The 23,550-nt window shown below is 33.8% G+C and overlaps 2 protein-coding genes across 10 annotated transcripts; one reads left to right on the top strand and one right to left on the bottom strand.

Annotated features, from left to right (window-relative positions):
* Positions 1–9,583: 9,583 nt before the first annotated feature.
* LOC109013056 (beta-glucuronosyltransferase GlcAT14B-like) lies at positions 9,584–13,636 on the top strand. The gene is made up of 5 exons (XM_018994998.2): positions 9,584–9,903; positions 10,675–11,414; positions 11,545–11,620; positions 11,719–11,834; positions 12,845–13,636. The coding sequence occupies exons 2-5, from the start codon at positions 10,841–10,843 to the stop codon at positions 13,342–13,344; spliced, it is 1,266 nt and encodes a 421-aa protein (XP_018850543.1). The 5' UTR covers positions 9,584–9,903; positions 10,675–10,840; the 3' UTR covers positions 13,345–13,636.
* A 627-nt stretch (positions 13,637–14,263) lies between these two features.
* On the bottom strand, positions 14,264–21,209 carry LOC109012997 (protein SPA1-RELATED 3-like). Of its 9 annotated transcripts, none has more exons than XM_018994948.2 (9): positions 20,971–21,194; positions 20,585–20,635; positions 19,569–19,929; positions 19,240–19,397; positions 17,378–18,350; positions 17,148–17,294; positions 16,705–17,016; positions 15,710–15,769; positions 14,264–14,798 (listed from the first exon to the last, which is right to left on the bottom strand). In XM_018994948.2, exons 3-9 carry the CDS (start codon positions 19,833–19,835, stop codon positions 14,610–14,612), a joined length of 2,106 nt encoding a protein of 701 aa, XP_018850493.1. In that variant the 5' UTR covers positions 19,836–19,929; positions 20,585–20,635; positions 20,971–21,194; the 3' UTR covers positions 14,264–14,609. The 9 variants fall into 9 exon arrangements, 7 of the variants coding, with proteins under 7 accessions (XP_018850493.1, XP_018850484.1, XP_018850469.1 ...); XM_018994939.2 differs by having other exon boundaries at positions 20,585–20,632; XR_004800872.1 differs by having other exon boundaries at positions 17,102–17,294; positions 19,569–20,632; positions 20,971–21,202.
* Between the last annotated feature and the right edge of the window lie 2,341 nt (positions 21,210–23,550).

The following is a 23,550-nucleotide window of genomic DNA, read 5'->3' as shown; positions in this document are numbered from 1 at the left end:
TTAAACTATCATTATTATAATATTTTAATGCGATTTTATTAAAAAAACAAAAAAAAAATTGACATCCTCTATTTTCCTTTAAAAATTTAAACAATTATGACAAACAAATGGGTAGAAAATGGGAAGAAATTGCAATTATCACAGAATATAAAGATAGCAAACAAAGTGCATGAATTGAACCCATCACATCCACTCCTAAATTTTGGGTCCTAATTAAAGGCATTCTTAAATGGGTGATGCTACACCCCGCTGGGGCTCCGTTGGGGTGTAGCGTTATTTTACATATGTTTTATTCTTATATAGATCTTTTAATATTTTAAAAGAATAAAATAAATTTAAAATATTATTAAGAAAATATTTTCTTAATCATAAAGTAAAAAAAATATATTATTAATTACAAGTAAAATAAAAAATTATTTTTTATAATTTTTTATTTTATTTCATGATTAAAAAAGTATTTTTTAATAATATTATGATTTTTTTTAAAATATATTTAAAATAGTCATGCTACAGCTCCGTTTGAGGCTCCATTGGGCTTAGCATGTAATTTCTTATGTGTATTTTTTTAATTTATTTTTTATATATATATTTTTTACATTTTTAAATATTTTTAAAAAATAAAATAAATTAAAAATATCATTAAAAAATATTTCCTTAATCAGAAAGTAAAAAAAAAAAATCATTAAAAAATATTTCATTAATCACTAAATAGAATAAATATTATTTTTTATTCTACTTCACGATTAAGAAAGTATTTCTTAATAATATTATAATTTTTATTTTATTTTTTAAAATATTTAAAATAATTAAAAATATCTATATAAAATAAAATAAAAATACATAAAAAAAAAAAATGTTAGAGCCCAGCAGAGCCCCAGCGGGGCATCTAGTATTTTCCTTCTTAAATTCACCAGTCCTACCAACTTTGTACTTTACGCAAGGGTAGCCATTCACTATACTATACAGTCTATACCGGTATTGTTGCCTGAAGCAGACCATTCAATTCGACAATTAACAACATTCAAAGGTAGTTACGATAATGTTGTTTTGTTAAAATATTTATTTATTTATTTATTTGAATCTGGATCTGAATGTCGTTGAACTTGCACAAGACTAAACTGTAACTCGGGGGAGTTGGGCCCAATAAATCGAGTCCAGATGGACCAGATCTAAATTAAGACTGCTGCTCTATCTAATGCCTTCTTTTTGGTTTAGAGGGCCATCCACCGAAGATGGCAGCGGGAAAGACGGTAGCTCATCGCATTCTTCTTTTTGGCATGCTCTTATGAGCTGTAGGGCTGTACAATAAAACGTAAAATTGATTGGGACTGCCTCAAACAGGTCGCCAGAGCTCAAAACCGGCGTAGAACCGATCTGTGGGCGATTGAATTTGGCCAAAACCGATATCCAATGGTTTGGACCGCTGAACCAATTAATATTTAAAATGTTTTTTTTTTTTTTTGTAAATTATACATGTATGAAAGACATCGTTTCACTTAAGTGAGTGGAACGACGTCGTTATAGGACTTAGTGTTTGAAAAATATATATAAAAGAAACGGTGTCGTTTAGCTTAAGCACGTTTCCTTCTAGGGTTTAAACACACGCACCCACCTTTCTTCTTCCTAATTTCTTTTTTCTCTTTTCTGATTTCACACCAATTCACAACACTGCCCCCACATCTCTCTCTCTCTCTCTCTCTCTCTCTCTCTCTCTCACACCTAGTCGCAACCACCTTTGTTGTAATCTTTCTCTCAAATTGCACATCGCAACACCATCTCTCTCAAATCGCAGCCACCTGAGTCACCACCGAAGACATCAACAAACTGATCGTAGTTACGCTGAGACCAATGTAGATGGTTTTGTCCCCCTTAACTGTAAATATTATTTGTCGATAAATAAATAGAATGATCCGGGGGCAATCCGGTAACAGAAGTATTAGGGCTGACAACAAAGGCTCATCTGCATGCTGGGTTCAATTCTATTCCGATCCCCAACCTAATTGGAAAAAGCTACGACTGGTCCATCGTCCATACTCTACCATACAACTTTGTAGGCCAGCTTGACATGATGGGCGCCACACTCACCAAGATTAAGCAATGAGATCCTTCCAATATTATCTGAAGAGATGATTCCAATCTATGTAATATGATGTACTTTAATTATTGTTTTTCTAAATACGATGAAATTGATAAGTGAAATTAATTATTTTTATTAAATTATTAAAATATTGTTGATAAAAATAAGTGGGATATTTTACCGATAATTAAAATAACTCATTTTTTTAATCCTAAAGGAGTAAAAATAATTTCAAGTCATTCCATCATTACCAATATTATTTTGATAGTTACCTTTTATTTTTGACATTTATTTCGTTAAGACTAATGCTTGATATAGTCTTATAGTATTATGCAAGTACAATACACTCTCTTTTAAAAATAGTAGTGTTTATCATTAAAAAAATAATTTTTTCATATGAATTTCATATTTATCTATTTTTTTAAAAAAAAATTCAAAAGAAATGTACAGCACTTGCAAGTCCTAATACTGCAAATATTATTTATATTTCATTAAAGTATAAACATGTTGATGTTAAGAACACGTAAGACTTCACTGCGAAACAGAGCAAACAGGGGCTTGTGATTTTTTTGGGACGGTTGGGACTGTGATATGAGACTCTGTTGAAGATGGAGTGCCTAGCGATGATGCTACGATGAAGTCCTTGTTCTGCGTCGCCAGCAATCCACATGACAAATCCATTCTCTGCTTGTCCATGCATGGCGTCGTCTTCATCGACTCCCACCGCCTTCAAAATATCGAGAACTTCCAGTGCCTTTTGGGTTTCAGCAACTTATGGGAACTTCTCCATGAAGGATTTGCAATTCACAATGAAAGCACATCTAATGTAGAAAAACTCATTCTCTAATTCATTATCGGCAAAATCAGGGGCTATATTTCTAACAAAATGGATCGCCATGACTGGGTTAAAGACGCTGCAATCCACATGAACCTCAAGAAGAAGATGATCCCCAGTCCAATCTTCCTCCGACATCTGCCGCCTTGTCGTCTCCCCATATGGCATTTTCTTCCTCATCGCTAACAACAACAACCGTTGCCTCCTCATCAACCTCCATCGGCACGTTGCCCTCCACCGCATCTCCTTCAAGCATCTAGTGAATGAGCTCGCCTTCAGCCCCTGCAGGTCTCGCATCATCGCAGTCTTTGCCGGTAAATTCCTCCAGATATGGCGCTCCCCGGGCTTCAAGTAGGAGTTCTGCCCCTTCAAGCGGATCCATCCTATGCGGGTTTGTGAGAAGGTGATGTGGTTTGGATAGGGGGTTCCCATTTGGAACAGTGGATGAATCTGACTTGGAGTGCGAATACCAGGGTCAAAAATCCACAACCCTCGTGAAACCTGAGTGATGTCCGCAAAAATTCCCACATACACAGCTTGATGGTACCCTCTATCTCGATGAGTATCATCCCTGGGAATGTTGAGTTCACTTTTGATAATTTCAGCATCAGGAATCAATCGCGCTGCTTGTTCTTCGTCTTGTAATTCGCAGTTTGGGGGCTCTACATAGTTCAAGTTTACATTGAAGTTGTTCCAATGTTCCTTTAATTTCTTTTCTTCTTGCATCGTTGTTGCTTATTTTTCCTCTTCTTGCAGAGCATAGAGTTGCCTTTCCAGATTTGAGAAATCTTCATGAAGTTGTGCTAAAAATCATCAAGATTGTTCTTAACATCTTTAACTGTCTGCAAATCACATCCAAACGTCGTTGTGATTGTTCGACTTGGTCCCTCATGTTGAGTAAGGATGAAATAATTTTTTCTATTTCCATAGATTGATAATGCAGCCGATCCGAGGAAAGACTGGCTCTGGATACCACTTGTAATAGATCAAATAAGAAAATAATAAAATGCAACCAATCTGATGAGAAATTCATATGTATTCCATAAGAAAAGATAATGCTCTCTTCGAGGGGAGCTCCTCCATAGATGAAACAGACTAACAAATTGAATAACAGGTTCTGATCCCCTTCCGAGTGAATCCAACATCACTACAAATACTCACTTGCATGTACTAACTAATGGGCTCAAGCCCTAGCATCAACATTAACTTGTAATTAAAATAAATGTCCACCAGCCAACACTTAACCCATGGGCCGGGCCCACTACTAACTCTTATTATCCAATCTAAGCCCAGTGTAGCTGGGGTCTCCCATTGTTGAAGTAACTGACGTGTAACATATTCCGATCCCCAACCTAATTGGAAAAAGCTACGACTGGTCCATCGTCCATACTCTACCATACAACTTTGTAGGCCAACTTGACATGATGGGCGCCACACTCACCAAGATTAAGCAATGAGATCCTTCCAATATTATCTGAAGAGATGATACCAATCTATGTAATATGATGTACTTTAATTATTGTTTTTCTAAATACGATGAAATTGATAAGTGAAATTAATTATTTTTATTAAATTATTAAAATATTGTTGATAAAAATAAGTGGGATATTTTACCGATAATTAAAATAACTCATTTTTTTAATCCTAAATGAGTAAAAATAATTTCAAGTCATTCCATCATTACCAATATTATTTTGATAGTTACCTTTTATTTTTGACATTTATTTCGTTAAAACTAATGCTTGATACAGTCTTATAGTATTATGCAAGTACAATACACTCTCTTTTAAAAATAGTAGTGTTTATCATTAAAAAAATAATTTTTTCATAAGAATTTCATATTTATCTATTTTTTTCAAAAAAAATTCAAAAGAAATGTAAAGCACTTGCAAGTCCTAATACTGCAAATATTATTTATATTTCATTAAAGTATAAACATGTTGATGTTAAGAACACGTAAGACTTCACTATAAATTTTATTAAAATAATTAAAAAAAAAATTAACGTGCCAATATCATGCTTTACATGTTTATATTATTAAGCCTAGTATTTATTAAGAATAAATATAGATAGAAACCACTATTAGGAACATATATTTTACATACATGATGTGGTATCATTTAGACCACACATCTCTCCAAGTGAGTGTTGGAAACAATCAACTAGAAGCAGCTATACAGTGAATGTAAAGTGTACACTGTTATAATGACTTCTCTCTAACATTACTCTTTTATTAAAATGGGATAGTACGCATGACTGACGCATCACGCAAATGTCCCCAACAGCTAACTAGAATAATAAACTCGACCCATCACGAGTTTAATGGAGTCGAATATCAAACCGTCCGTCTAATAAATTTCGGACCCACTTTTTTCCTTTTTCTTTCTAATTGAGTCGGCCAAATTAAATTATTCTATATTTTTGTCCTATGAGGGGGACCACGCGTAGCTTTTTCTACATATATCAATTGGTCAATTCAGATCATCTCAAAATATATAGTACGCCTACAAAATCATTTCTGTTCAAGAAAATGATAGGTTACAATATTTTTTTATATAATTATATTTTAAATTAGAAATATTTTTTTATAAAATAATTTATAAAATCTATATCATTACTCGTCTATTAAACATCTGAATTTTATGGTCTAAAAGTAAGAGAAAATAATGGTTTCGTAAATATACTGATTTTTTTAATATTTTTTAAAAATAAATTAAATTAAAAACATTATTAAAAACACTTTGTTAATTAAAAAGTAAAAAGAATATATTAAAAAATACTTCATTTATTACGAAATAAAATAAAAAAATCATAAAAGAATATTTTTTATTTTATTTCGTGATTAAGAAAATATTATTTAATAATATTATAAATATTTTTTATTTTGAAAAAATATTTAAAATTATTACAAAAAATATATAAAAAAATAATTAAAAAATACACGTAATAAAACACACTAAGCTCTAGCGGAGCTCCCAACCAGTATTTTCTTCTCTAAATAACAACGTAACGAAAGGCAGATCCAAATCGTGCAAAGTCCGGCTGCGGAATGATTCGGTAATACATGACGTCACCATCTGAGAGAATCTTTCGGCCTCCCTGCCTAACTGCACGATAATTCAAGGGCTCTTCCTTTGAATGAAAAATTCTTTGGACGCGGTTTTACGACTTGATGAAATTGAATAAACTGTTTATTTCTTAATATAAACACATACTCAACAATTCTTTATTTTCATAAGAAAAAATGTATTCGTTATTTTTTTTTATCATCATTTCATCATCCTATAATACGATATTAAATAATAAATTTATAAATAAAATATAATAAATAATTTTCAATTATCTAATGACACATCATTAAATAATGAAAAGATGATAATAATTAAAATAATGAGTACAAAAATATTTCTAATTATACATTTAAATACTCTCAAATACTCATCTATATATCCTAGCAATGCTACTCGCTATTTTTCTTTTATTATTATAATTCTCTTAGAATTTTATTATATGATATTAGATAATTAAAAACTATTTGTTACGTTCAATTTAGACCAATAATTTAATATTATATTAAAGAATGTTGAGAAAAATGATGGTAAAATTCAAAATGATATATACAAAATTCAAAATGTATAAATTCCAAATAGATATTTTATTAAACAAAAAGACTCCGTTATGAAAATTGTGAGAAATTTACATTTTTTTGGTGGGACTTATTTTTTTTATAAAAAATATCTGTAAAATTTATGCGAAATTTATCCCTAACCCTATTTATATATTTTTTTAATATTTAATAATTGCATCCAATTATCGGGAATCGAGCGTGGCAAATTGGCAATTATTGTCATCGAGTCAAGTCAGTCTTTAGAATTGTATAAAATCTGAATCAATGTTGTAATTTATAAACGTTGTTTACTTTTATTTTCGAAATTCATTTGAATATTTGAATACCTTAATTATTTATTTATATCTATAAAAATAAATAAAAAGACGTAGACGTTTTGACCAGGGAAAGCCGGAGGGGCTACTAGATGATGGCCACGAGTACAGGTACACTTCCCTCGAAGCATCGATGCTTTGACTAATTATGATTGATGATAAAAGGAAAGAAAAAAACATAATGCCACGTAGGATTAATGTTTAAACTATTGTGTAAATTGAGTAATTATATTATTGAATTTTTTTTTTAACAATGCTAATGATACGTACAGTTTTCATGTATTGTAAGTGTAATTAATTTTATTTTTAAATTTTTTTAATATTATAATAATATTTTTATAAAAATTATATTTTTTTTATTTAATGAAAAATTTGTACATACAGTTTTCACTTAAAGATTATAAATAAAAATTTTCTTTTCTTTTTATCCGTCACTATTAGTCATTCTATATCACGTATTCTATAAAAAATATTCTTATATTTTATAAAAAGTATCTTCATATTCTATAAAAAAAATTATAAAATAAAATATAAAAATAAATAATAACGGATAGATAACAAATCGTATATCATTTCATACGTGGATTCACAAATGGGAAAGTCAGATATAATTTCTGTTCATTTAAATACGAGACTGTGAATTAAAAAAGTACGAGACTATGAATAACATACTATTTTTTATTTTTGGTGTTTTTAACAAAAAAATAAATAAATAGGATGTTTGACAAGTGGTCGGTCGGACCAAACAATTAAAGTATAAGTAGTGCTCAGATCATGAGGAGTGAAGACCCATTTTGTTAAGGTTATATAATTTCAACATTTTAATATAAACAAAAATGTTAGCAATAATTATCTATAAAAAATGAGAAATATTATACCTACAACAGAATTATATAAAAATAATCAACAACTTGACATGACTTGATGTGGTACGTTAGATTGTAAAATTATTTTTATTATAAAAGGATATCATAAAATTACGTCAATTTATAAATTTATTTTTATGTAATCTCTTTATATATATATATATATATATATAAAAGTCCTCTATTTTATTTCCAACAGCATAGTTTTTGTCTCCATAAAATAAATAAATAAATGAGGATGATCAGTACCCTTAGTTATTTGGGGTGATGGTGATCATAAAATATTGGTTATTTCATGCTTCATCGATTGGAAGCGCACATCAGATAGCTCAGTCTCATCATGGAATGAATCATATTGCGTACGTGGACATTTTAGCTAAGGCACACCAATTTGTAATTGTATCTTTATATATATATATATATATAAATACATTCAATCGGTATCTAAAGTACATAAGTTTTAAATTTGAATTCTATAAATAAAATATTATCATTTAAGTGATATGAATAATATATTCTACACACCAACTTAAAAATAAAATAATTTTTATTTTACTCGACGAATAATTATATTTAAAGACATTTACATTATTAAGACTAAACACAAACCCCACCTTAAAAAAATAAAAAATTGGATTACATACTCACTATTTTCATTATGACTCTTGACTAATATTGAAATCTCTCCCTTTTTTTTCAAGGTATTGGAGTAATTTGAAAAATACTTTTGACATTTTCTGATTAGTCTTTTTATATTTATCAAATTAATGAGAAGTGATAATTCTACATAAATATTTTTAAAAAATATATTTACACAATGGTATATTTTGACGATCTATTTTATAATAAAAATTAATTTATATAAGATATCAACGTTTCAATTTATAAATTTACATAAAATCCTTATGTTAACAACTATATATTTCTCTAAATAAAAATAGAAGAACGGACAATCCAATTCACCTGAAATCTCATAGGGAATCCAATAAAACACTAATGGAATTTGAGAATTTTATATTTCCTTTGGATTTATGCTACCAAAAAAAAAAAAGTGGCAACATTCGGGGGGATTTTTTTTAGTACTGTTACATGTAGTTATGGAGTGTACAAGCGACGTACAATCGATTTGAAAAAAAGTAGATCTATTATTAAAAAATTAATTTTTTTTTCACGAGAGTCTCGTATTTATTCATTATTTTCAAAGTGATTGTGTGACGCTTGCGCACTCACGACTGCAACTATCATTTCTCGTATTTTTTTTTTCTTGTTATTTTATGTGCTTGGAAAGGTGAGGATAACAAATGGGGCATTATAATTTTGACTTGCTAGTTATTGATATGTTAAAAATTATGAAATTTAAAATTTAAAAAAAAATTGATAAAATTAATATTATATGTAAAACTATAAGTATAATTATAAATACATGCAGCAATGCTATTTGATCAAAACTCCAATTACCCTCCAGCCTCTTTGAATATGTACCACAACCATTAACCTATATTGATGTTGCTTCTACTTCTTGTAGGTGCATGTATCCATCTATATCGATTGATAGCTAAATTTTAACAAAAAAATCAAAAAATATTTGCAAAATGAAATTAAAAAAGAAAAGAAAAAAAAAGAGACCCTAACCCAGTACTCCATATTGTCCTTTTTAATCCAAGACAATCTTATACAACGTTTTAAATCCATAATCCAAATACCCACTATATGTTTGCAGAAATGGCAATTTAACGGGAACTTTTAATGAAGAGAAGTCGGTTGATGTTCGGTTTTAAAGTGTTCAATGCATATTCTTGTGATAAGTTTAGTCTTTGTTTCCAGAAATAAGAGTCCGACATCATCTCCAATACTGTCATTTCATTTTTCCTGTTACAATTTTCATGTTAAAAACTCGGCTCGCTCAGAGAGAGAGAGAGAGAGAGAGAGAGAGAGTCCTTAAGCCTTGCAAGCCGCGAAGAAAGCGAACGACTTCTCTGATTTCTTTCACACGCAAACACGTCCTGTTTAAAACTCAAACATAAAGGAAGAATCTTTTTTTTTTTTTTTAATAAAGAGATCTACAATTTACAAATGCCTCTCTCTCTCTAAATCTTTCATTTTTTTTTCCTAGTAGTTTATTCTATCTCCGTCCCTATCTTCCTCGACGTGCACAAACTGTGTGTTTTGCTCATACAAAACAGGTTCGGCTTCCCACATCACGAGCTCTTTCTCTCCGTCTGTATTTTTGTCTGCCGCTTTTTCCTTGATTGCGTTGTGTTATTGTCATGTGTGCTGTTGTAAGTTATATTGGGTTACTTTACTTTTTCTGATATGCAGTTTCTGCGACCATTGATTTTCGTTTCCTAGCTTCGTGCTCAGCTGCGTTGTTTTGTGATATCGTATAATTTCGTATCATATACTGTGGTTCTTCTGATTGAATGATCTGAAGCTGGAATTTCTGATCTGGGTTTTGTATCATTTGCATTATTTTTGGCCCACTTGGTTGTTCCAGATGATTATTTTGCTCATATTATGCAATAAAATTTTTTTTTTTAACTTATTCTGAAAATCTCGTGTTGGATATGGCATTCTATTGCTGGGGTTTGTTCCTCCACCCCTCCCTCCCTCCCTCCCTCCCTCTCTAAAAAAAAGAGGTTTTATTTTTCAAAGATTATTCCAAGATTTGACATAGTTTCGCTACTATCTGTGTCATCAATGTATTTGTCTAGAAATTGTATAGCTGTTAGATTATTAACGGCAAAGATTTTTGGAATTGTTTATTTTCCTATTGTCGATTTTCTTGATGCACCCTACCTGTCTCTTCTGTCATGTTTTTCCACCTCCCGTTCTCTATCATCGTTGGTTATTCATTGATTTTGTTTATAATTGCTTTTTGGTTATTGGTTCCAATTCTTGAGTTAGCTTCAATCTCTTGTTTTACCGGGGTTTAATTTTTGGTTTTGATTCAACAGCTATATTTATATGTCAAAATTTTGGAGTCTTTTTGAAGAAGGTGTTGATCCAAGTTCAAAGGCTTGATCAATTGGTCGTTCGTTACTTTGTTCTGTTATGTATTGGGCGAGCAAGGAAACTTGGAATGCAGAATTTATTGATTGGAACCCATGATAAGGCTTGCTAATGGGGTCCCTAAACATGGAGAAGAAATGGTTATTTCCGCTCATCATAAGCTCTCTAATATGCATATTCCTTCTGGCCACTACCTTCAACATGGGTCTTGTTTTCTCACTGCACACAATTAATTCGATCTTTTCAATTTTTCCGTCTCACTTGGCTACAAATCAAAAGGGCCCTGTTTTTGCCGAATCAAGAGTTTCACAATCTCCACCCCCTCCTACCAGCCCAACGATTCCTCGGTTTGCTTATTTGGTTTCTGGGTCAAAAGGTGATTTGGAAAAGCTTTGGAGAACTCTTCACGCACTTTACCATCCACGAAACCAATATATTGTTCATTTGGATCTTGAGGCGCCGGCAGAGGAGAGGTTGGAGCTAGCCTCCCGAGTGGAGAAAGAACCGATTTTTGCTAAGGTTGGGAATGTTTACATGATTACCAAAGCTAATATGGTCACTTATAGAGGACCCACTATGGTAGCTAATACTCTTCATGCTTGTGCCATTCTTCTCAAAAGGAGTAAGGATTGGGATTGGTTTATCAACCTCAGTGCTTCCGATTATCCTCTCGTGACGCAAGATGGTTAGTTCATACCATTGAACTCATGACAAGATTATGTTGGTGTTATTATTAGCATTGCTGCTGCTACTGGTTATCTTTTATGTGATAGATGCAAATTATTTTGTTAAACTGTTTAGTTAATTTTATGTAGATCTTCTATACACATTTTCGCCTTTAGATCGAAACCTGAATTTCATTGAGCACACGAGCCAGCTAGGATGGAAGGAGTGAGTTCTCTCTCTCTCTCTCTCACACACACATCATATCAAACAATAGAACCTTCACAAATATCCCAAATTCCTCAATACTTGATTGCGGTTTTCAGGGATAAGCGTGCAATGCCTTTGATGATAGACCCTGGCTTATACTCGTCAACCAAATCAGATATCTTCTGGGTCAATCCCGGAAGAACTTTGCCAACGGCTTTTAAGTTATTTACAGGTGAGATATCTTTGTCAAATATATTTGTTTATCCTTTTGGTATCCTATATGATTGTTCATTGCCGTGTCTTTACAAACACATGTTTGAAATTTTATTGAGGACAGAACCAATAAAACAGTGCATATCAGAATTGAGTCAAATGTGCCTAATTTTACTGGATTTGTTGCTTTTAAATTTTCTGTCAATCTACAAGACTTCCAAAAGTAGATTCATTTCTGCTAGCAACTAGAATTTTTTTTCAGTGCTTTCAGGAGGAGTTCGTCTACAAATAAAAAACGTCAGACTGAAAATGCATCTCGTTTCTAGTTCAGTTAATTCTTAGTTTTTACATCTGTAGGATCTATGTTTTACGAATCCCAAAAGCATTTTAAGAGTGTATGTTTCTATTAGTTGAATCCGAACATTGTGATGAGGGTAACTTGAAAGCTTCTCATATTCTTTTCAAACAATCTATCAATCAGCTGTATATAGCTTGGTTCTAGTGGTGTGCAAGTATGCCTAGGTTCCCTTATATAAGCCGATGCCTGGTGGGATGTCCTATTTGCCTCTTTAACAAACAAACTGTGTCAATCCCAATCAGCCATAGTGTCAGCTTCACAACTGTCCTTATGTTCCTGCTTGCAACTATTGCCATGCTCAAAACAAAATTTAAGTCTGGATACCGTAAGATGCTAGTCCCTCCTGCAGTGGACTCTAGCGATACACCCGTAAATAGCAACTCTATCACACTGAATGTTCTAAACATCTGCATTCATTTAAATTTCAGCCACCCTGACGTTTGGTTTATCCTTCAATATTGGAGCAATATTTAAGATCTTAGCGTTTCCATTTTGGGTTGGTACTGCATCATGGCGTGCATCCTCTTTAGCTCCCTTGTCCCTCAAACAATGAAACCATGGAGAGAATCTGCCTCAACCTGTTTTGACAATCATTTTTCGTCCTCTGTTGTCTAGTTTATTTTCTGAAACTGGTTGTGTAACGTTAGATAACATCTATTTTTGTTGCACAGGTTCGGCATGGATGGTTCTGTCACGTTCATTTGTAGAGTATTGTGTCTGGGGTTGGGATAATTTACCAAGGACCCTTCTCATGTACTACACAAATTTCGTCTCCTCCCCTGAGGGATACTTTCAGACTGTCATATGCAACGTGCCCGAGTTTGCTAAGACTGCAGTCAACCATGACTTGCACTATATTTCTTGGGACAACCCCCCGAAACAACATCCTCACACCCTTTCCCTTATTGACACTGACAAGATTATTGGTAGCAGTGCGCCATTTGCTCGAAAATTCAAACAAGATGACCCGGTGTTGGATAAGATTGATAAGGATTTACTAAGGCGGAAGAATGGGAGCTTCACCCCTGGTGGTTGGTGCTCTGGCAGCTCCAAATGTTCCAAAGTAGGGAACCCGAACAAGCTGAAACCAGGCCCAGGAGCTCAAAGGCTTCGCCGCCTCATAGCTAGGCTTGTATTGACGGCTAATATGGGCCAAAATCAGTGTAAATAGGATTTTTTGGAACGTGAAAGATTCTAAAGAGGAAACAAATAATAATAATTAGAAAGATCCATCTACAAGCCAAACGAAAGTAAATGAAAATTTCCACTGGGACGAAGAATTTAATGCTGTTGATGCAGCCAAGACCTCATTCTTGTTAGTCTTGAAGGCATGTTAGCGTAGGTATAAGCATAGCAATAAATTGTTGCCAGGATCATTCAAAGTTGGCTCTTACTCATTCTTCTTCTGTTAGCTTCTGATTAGGTTGAACTGTTCACATATTTACTATGATTATTTTTTCTGCCGTGTTTTTCCACTTCTTCTCTATGCTTTTTCCAATCTCATGGCTTATGATATTTCAGATCATCTGTTTTTACAGACTCCAGAACTTTTGGATTTGTAATTTTCATCTGGTAATGTTGATGTTTTTTACTCCATTGGTTACTCCATAAAGACAACCATTCTGAAAGCTCAAATGAAACATATTGAATGCACAGAGATTACATCTGGTATGTGCCCTTGTGCTGCAATAATCTTAATTCCCCATCAACACTATATATATATATATATATGGAATGGCCCATCAGCACTGTACATACATACACTATATGAATGTAAATCAATGGAGGGTACTTTCTGAAATTAGGAACTAAATAATAAGTGGAGCTGCACAAACAAATGCTTCATCAGGTTGATCTTTCCCCCCTAATATGACAAGAACTCGACAGGTTAACCTTGAAAGAGTTTGGAGATTTGTTTGCCTGCAATCCATAATAATTCTTACTCGCACGGTTCATGTGGGTGCCAGAATTGTTATACTAATGAACATTGCATTAAACTTTGATGCAGAACATGCCATCAATGGCTTGTCAATATACCCGCCCAAATCGGAACAATTGTAGTAGTAGTGCTTTCCTCGGAAGAACTGTGATGAATTTGAAGATCTGTTGTAAATTCATATCATATCTTTATGAACTGTAGGAATTACAAAATATACAAAGGATTATGATTTTTTACCCCTTTTTTCTTTTCTTTGAATAGTTATCTGCATTAAATTTGAACAAGATCATCCTCACTCTTCAGGAAAACCACATCCGCTATGAACTAATGCCAAAATTTTCCTGAGTTGCTCAGAATCATCGAGCTCCTAGGACATTTAAAATTATGTCTTCGTTACAGGTCTCCGGCATAAGATTCCTTTCACCTCGTGTCTCTACCCCCATAAATCTATTCCATTCCTTTTCCCTAGAATCATGGATGATTGGAGAGTAGCCACATTAAACCATCTCCAAAATTTTTATATTTCCTGCAGAATTTGCAGCAACTAGAGTTGATGACTGGCTGCGCCAACAAACAGAAGAGATGAACTGTGCAGTGTCACCCATTTCCTGGCCAGACAATGGGTCTGTGTTGTCAAACTTGAATGACAATGCAGGCATGGGGAAAGCTTTGTGGTAGATGAACACCTGAGCCACAACAAATACGAATATAACTAACAGTAAACTAGCAAAGAGCAAATGCATGGCGGAAATAAACACTGCATTCACTTTTATCTGCCTCACCTTACAGACCTATGATGAGCCTGATGCAAATTCTATCAGAACTAAAAATTGAACTAGGAGAATACTTTCCACAGATGGGTATGTACCATTCTAGATTATAGTGGCTAAAGCAACCTGATATTTCAGTATGTAAGAAAAAAACATTGTTGATGACTCAGAAAATTTTGCTCCTCATACTGAATGCAGAGAGAAAGGAGATACCATTAAGTACTGCAACTATTAAACTTAATTTCACCCCAATTGGGTATGATCATTGTATAAGCTTCAGAGAGAAACTCCACCAAAACAATATCTGATGACCATTGTTGTGATTACTAGTTTACAGAATGAGTTTCTAACTTGGATTCTTGACTTTTTTCCATGAAAATACAAGCAGCAAATGTGGGCAAGCGAATTTTAATTTATAATTCCAATAATTGCAGAACAAGTGAACTGTCAGGAGCATGGTGCCTCTTTTCTTGGGGAAAATCGTTGTAAGGTACATAAGAACATAGGATTGTTCTTTAACAACAATGCTGGGCATGTAAGTTTAACTTTTGCATTATGCTTCCAACATCTAAGATGGACCCTTCTGATATCATTCAGCAGGCACGTGATAACTAATTTTTCAAGAAATCAATGCAGCAATGATGCCCAATACTTAAACCTAATGTGATTTCATTCAATAATACAAAGCGAATACAAACAACAGTCTTCGGTTTCCCAGATCAATAAGAGAAGGGGATGGCCATCCCTCAACATTAATGTGAATAACCTAACAAGTGCATGGAAATTGAGAAATGTCTAATTAATAACCAGCATGATACATTACGTACCTCATTTGTTTCTGAACCAGTAGCAATGTAACCATCAGAAACTGACAAACCAACAAAGTTCTGCAAAAAGGAATCAAGTTACAGGTAATCATCAGCAATAAACTTATATAACCGTAAGTATATTTCTCCACACAATATATATGAAGACAAAACCAGAATGCCACAAAAACCAATAACTATTTGTACATGGTGAGAGATGCCAGTCACTGGAACGGCCAAGGTACCTAGCCTAAGGTCACATCAATTGGAGCCAAGACGCCATATATGAGGATGACACCAGTTTGTCTACATGGCTGAGGACCGAGGTCCTTCAAACATGATCATGTCCTTCTCCAAGAGAATATGCAACCGACAAATACCTACCAATAATGGCTTGCAAAATTAGCAATAGTCGGCAGGTCCATATTGCACTGCATGATCAGTTCTGAATCCCTTCTAGAGCCAAGATTGACACCTTGATGCATGCCAGAGATGCCGGCATTCTCAAGAAGGAAGTATGAATATGACAACGGAGATGGGATATAAGGACTAAAGCAAACCACTTCACAGTTGTGTCTATACTCCAAAAGGACTGGCCAAGGTTACAATTTAAGTCTCTTAGAATTATTATAAAGACCAAGAGCTTCTCTCTCCCAAGTGATGTAGGTTCCCATTCACCACCCTCATAAATCTGGGGTTTTACATGGGACTTTTTCCAGATTCCTCCTACTCGTTTCTTTTTTTTCTTCGTTTGATTGTTTTACGACTTGCTTGCTCTACCTAATAATTTAATAATGACAAGAACAGGATAATTGAATATCTAACAGAGTATTAGAAACAGAACTGGCCTTGATGGAATAGTTTTTTTTTTTTTTTTTATCGGTAAAATATTTTTATTGATCAAAAGAGTAGGCAATAGCCCAAGTATACGGGACCTTGATGGAATAGTAAAAGAGGACAATATTTCATCGTATATTGAAGTTGATTGTCTAATATAGTATGACAATTGAATGTACCTTTACATTCATGTGTCCTGTGAATGATTGAAGTGGAGCATCAATAACCCGAGATGCGCACATTGACAAGTCCCAGAGCTTAAGAGTATTATCCGTGGATGCAGAAACAATATTCATTGTATCTACAAATTTGACATAACTCACAGTTTTATTGTGTCCAATTAATGTGCACAAAGGAGTTTTCAAGTTGCGGAGATCGTAGTAATAGATTCTATGATCTGCTGAACCAAATGCAAGGGAACGACCAGAATCCAAAGGAAACTGAACACAGCAGACATTCGCCTTTGCTTTGATGGTACCAATACTGTCTCCCTGCAGTAGCAACCCATGTAAGAGAAAAACTTATCACACATCAAGCAGTAAAATTACACACCATGCAATGATATGACTGCAGTACGTTTAGTTTCAAAGCTGACATCCACGAAGTGCAAAAATAGAATTGCCTGATTGATACTCCATAGCTTAACAGAACCATCGTCACTCCCACTGGCCAACATTGTTGGATCTGCTGATGAGAAGTCTATGGACCATACACGCCTCTCATGCTCTCTCATTTCCATCACTGCTTGACTTCTTGCAGCATCCCATACCTGAACATGACAATCAACTGACTTAGTACAAAGAAATAGAAAGCTGAATAATGGAATGGAATGGAATGCAAGGCTTTAACTACCTGTACAACACCTTCAAAGTTACTTGAAGCAATCTGGCTTTTGATATAACTGTTCCAACATATACTGCTTAGCTTTGACCTACTAGCCATTTCAACTACAGGATAGTGAATATCACGATCTTCATTTATGATTGCGTCACATTCAAAAACTTTAATTTTCTTATTTACACCAGCTGTGGCAAAAAACTCTCCATCACGATCGAAGCTAAGAGAGCATACTAGATTGGAAGAGTTTAGCAGATCCCCTTGCTTCAAGTCTGCCTTAACTTTTAACTTACTGAAAGATAGATACTTGCACAACCCTTCGAGGAATGGATTTATCCAACCACTTTGTCTACCCTCGCTATACAGCTCTTTTGATGCCAAATTATTAACAGAACTTCTCTCAGTCAGAACAATAGACCCCTTGCCATCACTACTTATTGGTGAATGTCTACTCGCTGGTTTCCCTGAGGGCTTGATTGGCCTACATCTTGTCAAAAAGTAGGCAGACTCCAGTTTCTTAAAGTTCTTCATTAACCGATAACTTTTTGAAAGAAGGCTTTCATTATTTTCATTGGGTGTATCTAACTCCTGAGCATCACCGAGATTATCATCACATTCTTCCATGTTCTGAATCTTCAGCCCCGGTCTAAATCGTTTTCTAGACCCCAAGCCGGTAGAATCACCACTATCAACAATATTCATAGATGGAAGACTTGAAATTAAATAATCATCCTTCCCCAGTTCTGGGCAAGACCCACTTTTTTTCTTAAGGATTGTTTTGTGCTTCATTACTTCTTCCATATCAGTACACAAAAAGGAAATGGTGTCTTGCAACTTATCAACTGCTTCCAGTTTTCTTTGTTGAACAAGCAAAAGGAATTCCAGCAACAAATCCTGCTCCTCTATTCTTTCTCTAAGTTCAATTACTGCTTCGCGTTCTTCCAAATGATGTCTTGGTTCATTCAGGAACTCACTCTGTAACAACTCACTGTTACACATGGCATAAAAAGTAAGGCTATGTACATTTTTATCTCAGAAAATTTCAGTTACATATAAAATAAAATGCCTCAAGGATCAGCATCATCTTCTTAACTATCAATGATTCGAGTGCAATGAGTCAATGGGAGCAATTCAAATGAAGAACGCTAGTGAAAGAAATCTTATTCCTCTCATTGATTATTATCCAAGGAAAGAAACAATAAAGACTTTCTAATAAACCACTGATTAGAAAGAATATTTTAAAAGAATACAAGAAAAAAAGAAATCACATGCAACTAATGCATGTGGAAACCATTTACTGATTTTCCCTTCTATTGCAAGGTAGCATACTTGATATTCAATAGAAATGGATAATTATTTTATCTAAAACCAATCAAGCTATGCTCAAAATGCTGAATAATTCCCCCATAAGCAATTAAACAGTGACCATCTCAACAAATTTACAAGCCAATGTCGTATAACTTCTAGTGATGTTTATTCTGGGATTATCTTCCCCAATCTATCACCTATTCTCCCATCATCAAAAGCATTGACTGATTTTTACTGTTATATATATCCTAAAAATTGACTTAGTTCAAAATTAAATAATCCAACTCCAGCCACATTTCTTTGTACATTAATAGATCAGACATTTCGTTCCTTTTGTTACATAATTATATATCATCGAAAATAAAAAACTGACTGTGTATCTACATATGGATAATGCACATTCCAGTTGACCACAAGCCTAATTCTAATTGTTTTGTTCTGAAGCAAAGATATCCATGGGGAGGTTTGTCGTATTCAGATATTTTTTAAATTCATCTTGTAGCAACTTTCCAGTTAGTCAAGGCATCAGATATCAAAAGAATAAAAGACATTTTGTAAGAGTACATTACCCCATTTTTGGTCGAGTACTTGGCTCAGGGTGCAGAAGCCATAAGCAAAATGAAGCTTCTTTTGGCCATTTCAGCAACAATTGAGGAGGAAGAACTCGATGCCTCAGACTAGACATAGTACTGCTTTTTTCTTCTCTCGAGCTAAATGGACAGAATAACTGGTCACAAGTAGAACTGCAGATCAGGGTACATAAGAAAAAGAAACATAAAATAACAACATACTTTCAATTAAACTCTTGGTTTTAATGACAAGAACGAAACAGAAATGGAAAATTCTACATCAATTTAAATATTTAATAGGAAGTTTGAGAATGATTTTTCTTATGAACCTCAAATAGAAGAATCCCCAACTGATAAACATCCGAAGCATAGGAACTTGGAGAACCCTCAATCTCCTCGGGGCTTGTGTACCAATTGGCCTCCATAAGCAGTATCTGTTTCATTGGAAATGTTTCCTTCTTTTCTTCTGCTTCTTCAACTCTCCCCCTATCTTTGTCTCTATTTTCTTCAGTCTCTTCTATTAATGCCACACGTGCTGCATATGCTGAACTTGACTGCATGCAAGTGGTGTCTGATAGAGCATTAGTAGGTGTCATCACTGATAGAAAATCTTCACTTCCTGGGTTGCTTCTTTGTTGACGCGTATCATGGGGCAAGGAAAAGGATGAGTTCTTAGCCTCCACATTTCGGCTGTTGGACCCATCCTCCAAGGAATCAGAACCAGAATCCGAACAAGATGCAGACTCAATGAAGGAGACATGATTGAAAGAAGACATCACAAAGCAGGAAGGCCGCACATTGTGAACAACAATTCCTTGGGAATGTGCTACGTTAACAATCTCTACTATTTGCCTAAATATGTGCAAGCACTCAAAGACATCAACAGAGCGTTCTGGTTTGTCCAACCACTCCCTCAAACTAACATCACCCCATTCTACGGCATGGACAAAATGGCCAACTGCAACCTCATCCTCACAAACTCCAGACGAACCACCCTGGTTTTTGAGATGATCCGTGTGAGCCAACACAACCCTACCTCTCTCCTTTCCAAACACAGAATCATGCAATGCGTTACCTGACAAGCCAATTCTGTTGGCAGGAAGAAGACTCAGATTCCTGTCTGAGACTCCAGAACTATTCAATGCCCTAGAACTATCAGAGTTCTGCCAAGCAGACTCAGATGAACCCTCCATTACTATCCACCTAGAGCTGCATGAAGACCAGAACAAACACATCCAAGAAACGGAGGTATTCTCCGACTTCTATTACACTCTCTCACTTCCACCATTACCATTTTGAATCAAAAGCTCATTTTAGTGGTCCAAGTATATAAGACAAACCTAACCTTTAATAAAGATCAACACCTCGGCTTGACAAACATAACGACAATATCCTGCTGGGCACAAAAGTAACGTAAATCAGTATACAAATCTCAGCACGGCCAACAACACATGCATCATCGCCACCAACACAATCGATCAACAATATTCAATAAATTCTGAAGAGGTAACAACACTATACAATACCCATTATTTAATTATATTCACATCCGCGTATATTGAACTTTTAAGCGGAAAAAAAATGATAAAAAAAAAAAAAAAAATACGAGCAACACTATCATCATATACCCATCAAAGAAATAAAGAAATCTGAATAAAATAGAGAAAACCCAACAGACCATTAATATATATGCAGCGAGAGAGAGAGAGAGAGAGAGAGAGGTGCCAGTACCACCATGGGAGGGTCTTCAGTTCATGCTAGGCCACCTGACAAACAGAACCACACATCAAAAGCTTAGTTGCAGTACTTTCACACCACACAAATGCTCTACAGCCTCTCAAAAATTCCCAACATCTCTCTTCATAATAGTACAAAACAAAATCTCCCCACAAAAAACACAGACCGTTTGTGAATAGGCAAAAATAAATAAATAAATAAAAACAATTTCCCAATAACTTCAAGGCCCTATTATTTGTATCCTTATTGGGTCTATCAAATATTTTTACTTTATTGCTTTTTTTGAAGCTTGTGAGTTGTGAGGCCAGTCTTCTCTTCTCATTATCTTCCCGCTTTATTCCAAACCACTTACGTGGCGCAACCATGGCCTGAACCAGACCTGTGGGACATAAAGATGAAACTTTTGAAATATAATCTAAAATATTACGTCAAAAAAATGTTACCATGTTCTGAAAAAGAGGAAGTTGCTTTCCCGACGTGAATAATATCTGATTAAGTCAGAAACCCTAATCATCACAGTAAACAACATGTTTAGGTTAATAATAAAAAATAGCATTAATATAGTCCAATCGATCCATACGTGGATGGAGCTGTGTTGTCAATAATAACTACTTCATAAAAAAATCTCCCTAATGTCTATTGCTATCCTAAAAAATGTGTGATTAATACTATTCCCTATGATTATTGTTATTATTATATTAGTAAAAGATTCTCAACAGGCCACCGGCGATTACTTTTCGAGAAAACTCATATTCAAATAATCTTGCCTTTTACTGCAATGTTTAGAAACATACATTCTTTCTAAAGAGTAATGCTACATATAATCGTGAAATACGTAAATGTTAAGCAGTCGTTTTAAAAAAGAGTAAGATCTATTCATAAAAAAATTATTTATTTTTACATAAATTTTATATATATTTTTTTTAAATGACTGTACCATACTTACATATTCATAACTGTAAATATTATTTCTCATTTTCAAATGCAGCTCAAATCTTTCTTGGATCCAGCCTAAACCCTAAAGTTGCATTATCCAAAGAAAACGAAAGGTTAGAGCTTAATTCCTTTTAAGGGAAAAAAGTAAAACACAAAAATAAAATAAGAAATGCTTTAGTTATAGAGTAATTTTATAAAAATAAATTTACAAATTAACATATTTTTATATGGTATATCATATTATAAAATTATTTTTATTGTACATGAAAAGTCATTTGAACAGTCGGTAGTTGTTTGTGAAGATAATTAATGCAATAAGCTTGATTAAACAACTTTGTTCAACTGCACTCAAACGTACTTGATTAATTTCTTTTAATAGTAATCCTAATCACTCGCAAACAAATGTGCTGAAATCACAAAATACTTTATTTATTTAGATTTATTTTTTAACACCAAAAATATATATATATATAAAAAATAATAATAAATAATAATGTTAAGGCATTGGAGCTGCCACGCTTCCCTTCAATGGATTGGTGTTTGGTCCTTTTTAAGAATGCCACCGCATTTGGTGTTCATGATAAATCAAGTACACAAAAGACTGTCAAAAAGCTCACTTCCTATGACAATATAATTCGTCATATTGTCTCATAATATCGGAATACAGGAAGACACGTCGCCCGGCACATTTCAAACATGGGAAAAGCTTCTTTATCCACTTAATTTAACCACTCTAATTGACCTCAAATTTTTTTTACTTAGTAATTAAAAAAATAATTTTAAATATATTGATATATTTTTTAATTTTTTTAAAAAATTTAAAAAATTTAAAATATAAATAAAAATATACAATTGACGTATGGGTCAAGTTGAGAGGGCTGCTCTGAACAGTAGCCCGACTCTTAAAACATATATAATTTATTTCTTATTTATTTATGTTCTAATAAATAGTTACGTATTACAAGCACGTAGATTCACATGCAACTCCATGATTTAAAAAGTACATATATTGACCATGAAGCGGGTACACATGATTTGAGTTGAGCCTTCATCATTCCATCTCCTTCTCCAAATACTTTACCTAATTTTCATTATGATCATGATGCGGAAACCTTAACCTCTGATTTTTTTTAATTTTTTATAACTTCTAATTGATTTATATATTTTTATTACACCTCAAAATATAGCTTTTACATTCATGCATGCTATCATGGAGTTTGGACAAGGAGGGCAAATGTCTCTCATTCCGAAAGCAAGGCATTCATTCCCATTCTTGGATTGGTAACGAGTTGGGTATATTGGACGAGAAACAAAGGATCTAGCCAGTCTGCTGGTTTGCTAGATTTTTATTATTTTTTTCGAACACGTCAGTTAAAGAAATGAGCAAAATTGATGCACTCAATCTTCAAAGTATGTTATAGAGCTCTACCAAGGGAAAAGATATGTGTTTGTAGTCAGGGAAAGAAGAAGGGGGGGTAGTTTAGTGTTGCAGTGCCATAGAGTTAAGAGGTCTGAGCCATCGAGGAGGAGGCCATCGAAGGCAGATTGGAGGAGAAAGAGCTTCCTGGCTAAATACGGCGACAGAAGATGGAGAAAGTGCATTGACAACTTCACTTGAAAGAGAAAGTCTATACTTAG

This window comes from Juglans regia, chromosome 2, assembly GCF_001411555.2.
Source record: "Juglans regia cultivar Chandler chromosome 2, Walnut 2.0, whole genome shotgun sequence".
NCBI classification, from domain to species: Eukaryota; Viridiplantae; Streptophyta; class Magnoliopsida; order Fagales; family Juglandaceae; genus Juglans; species Juglans regia.
Note: the sequence above shows the minus strand (reverse complement) of the source record. Positions and strands in the feature narration are given on the sequence as shown.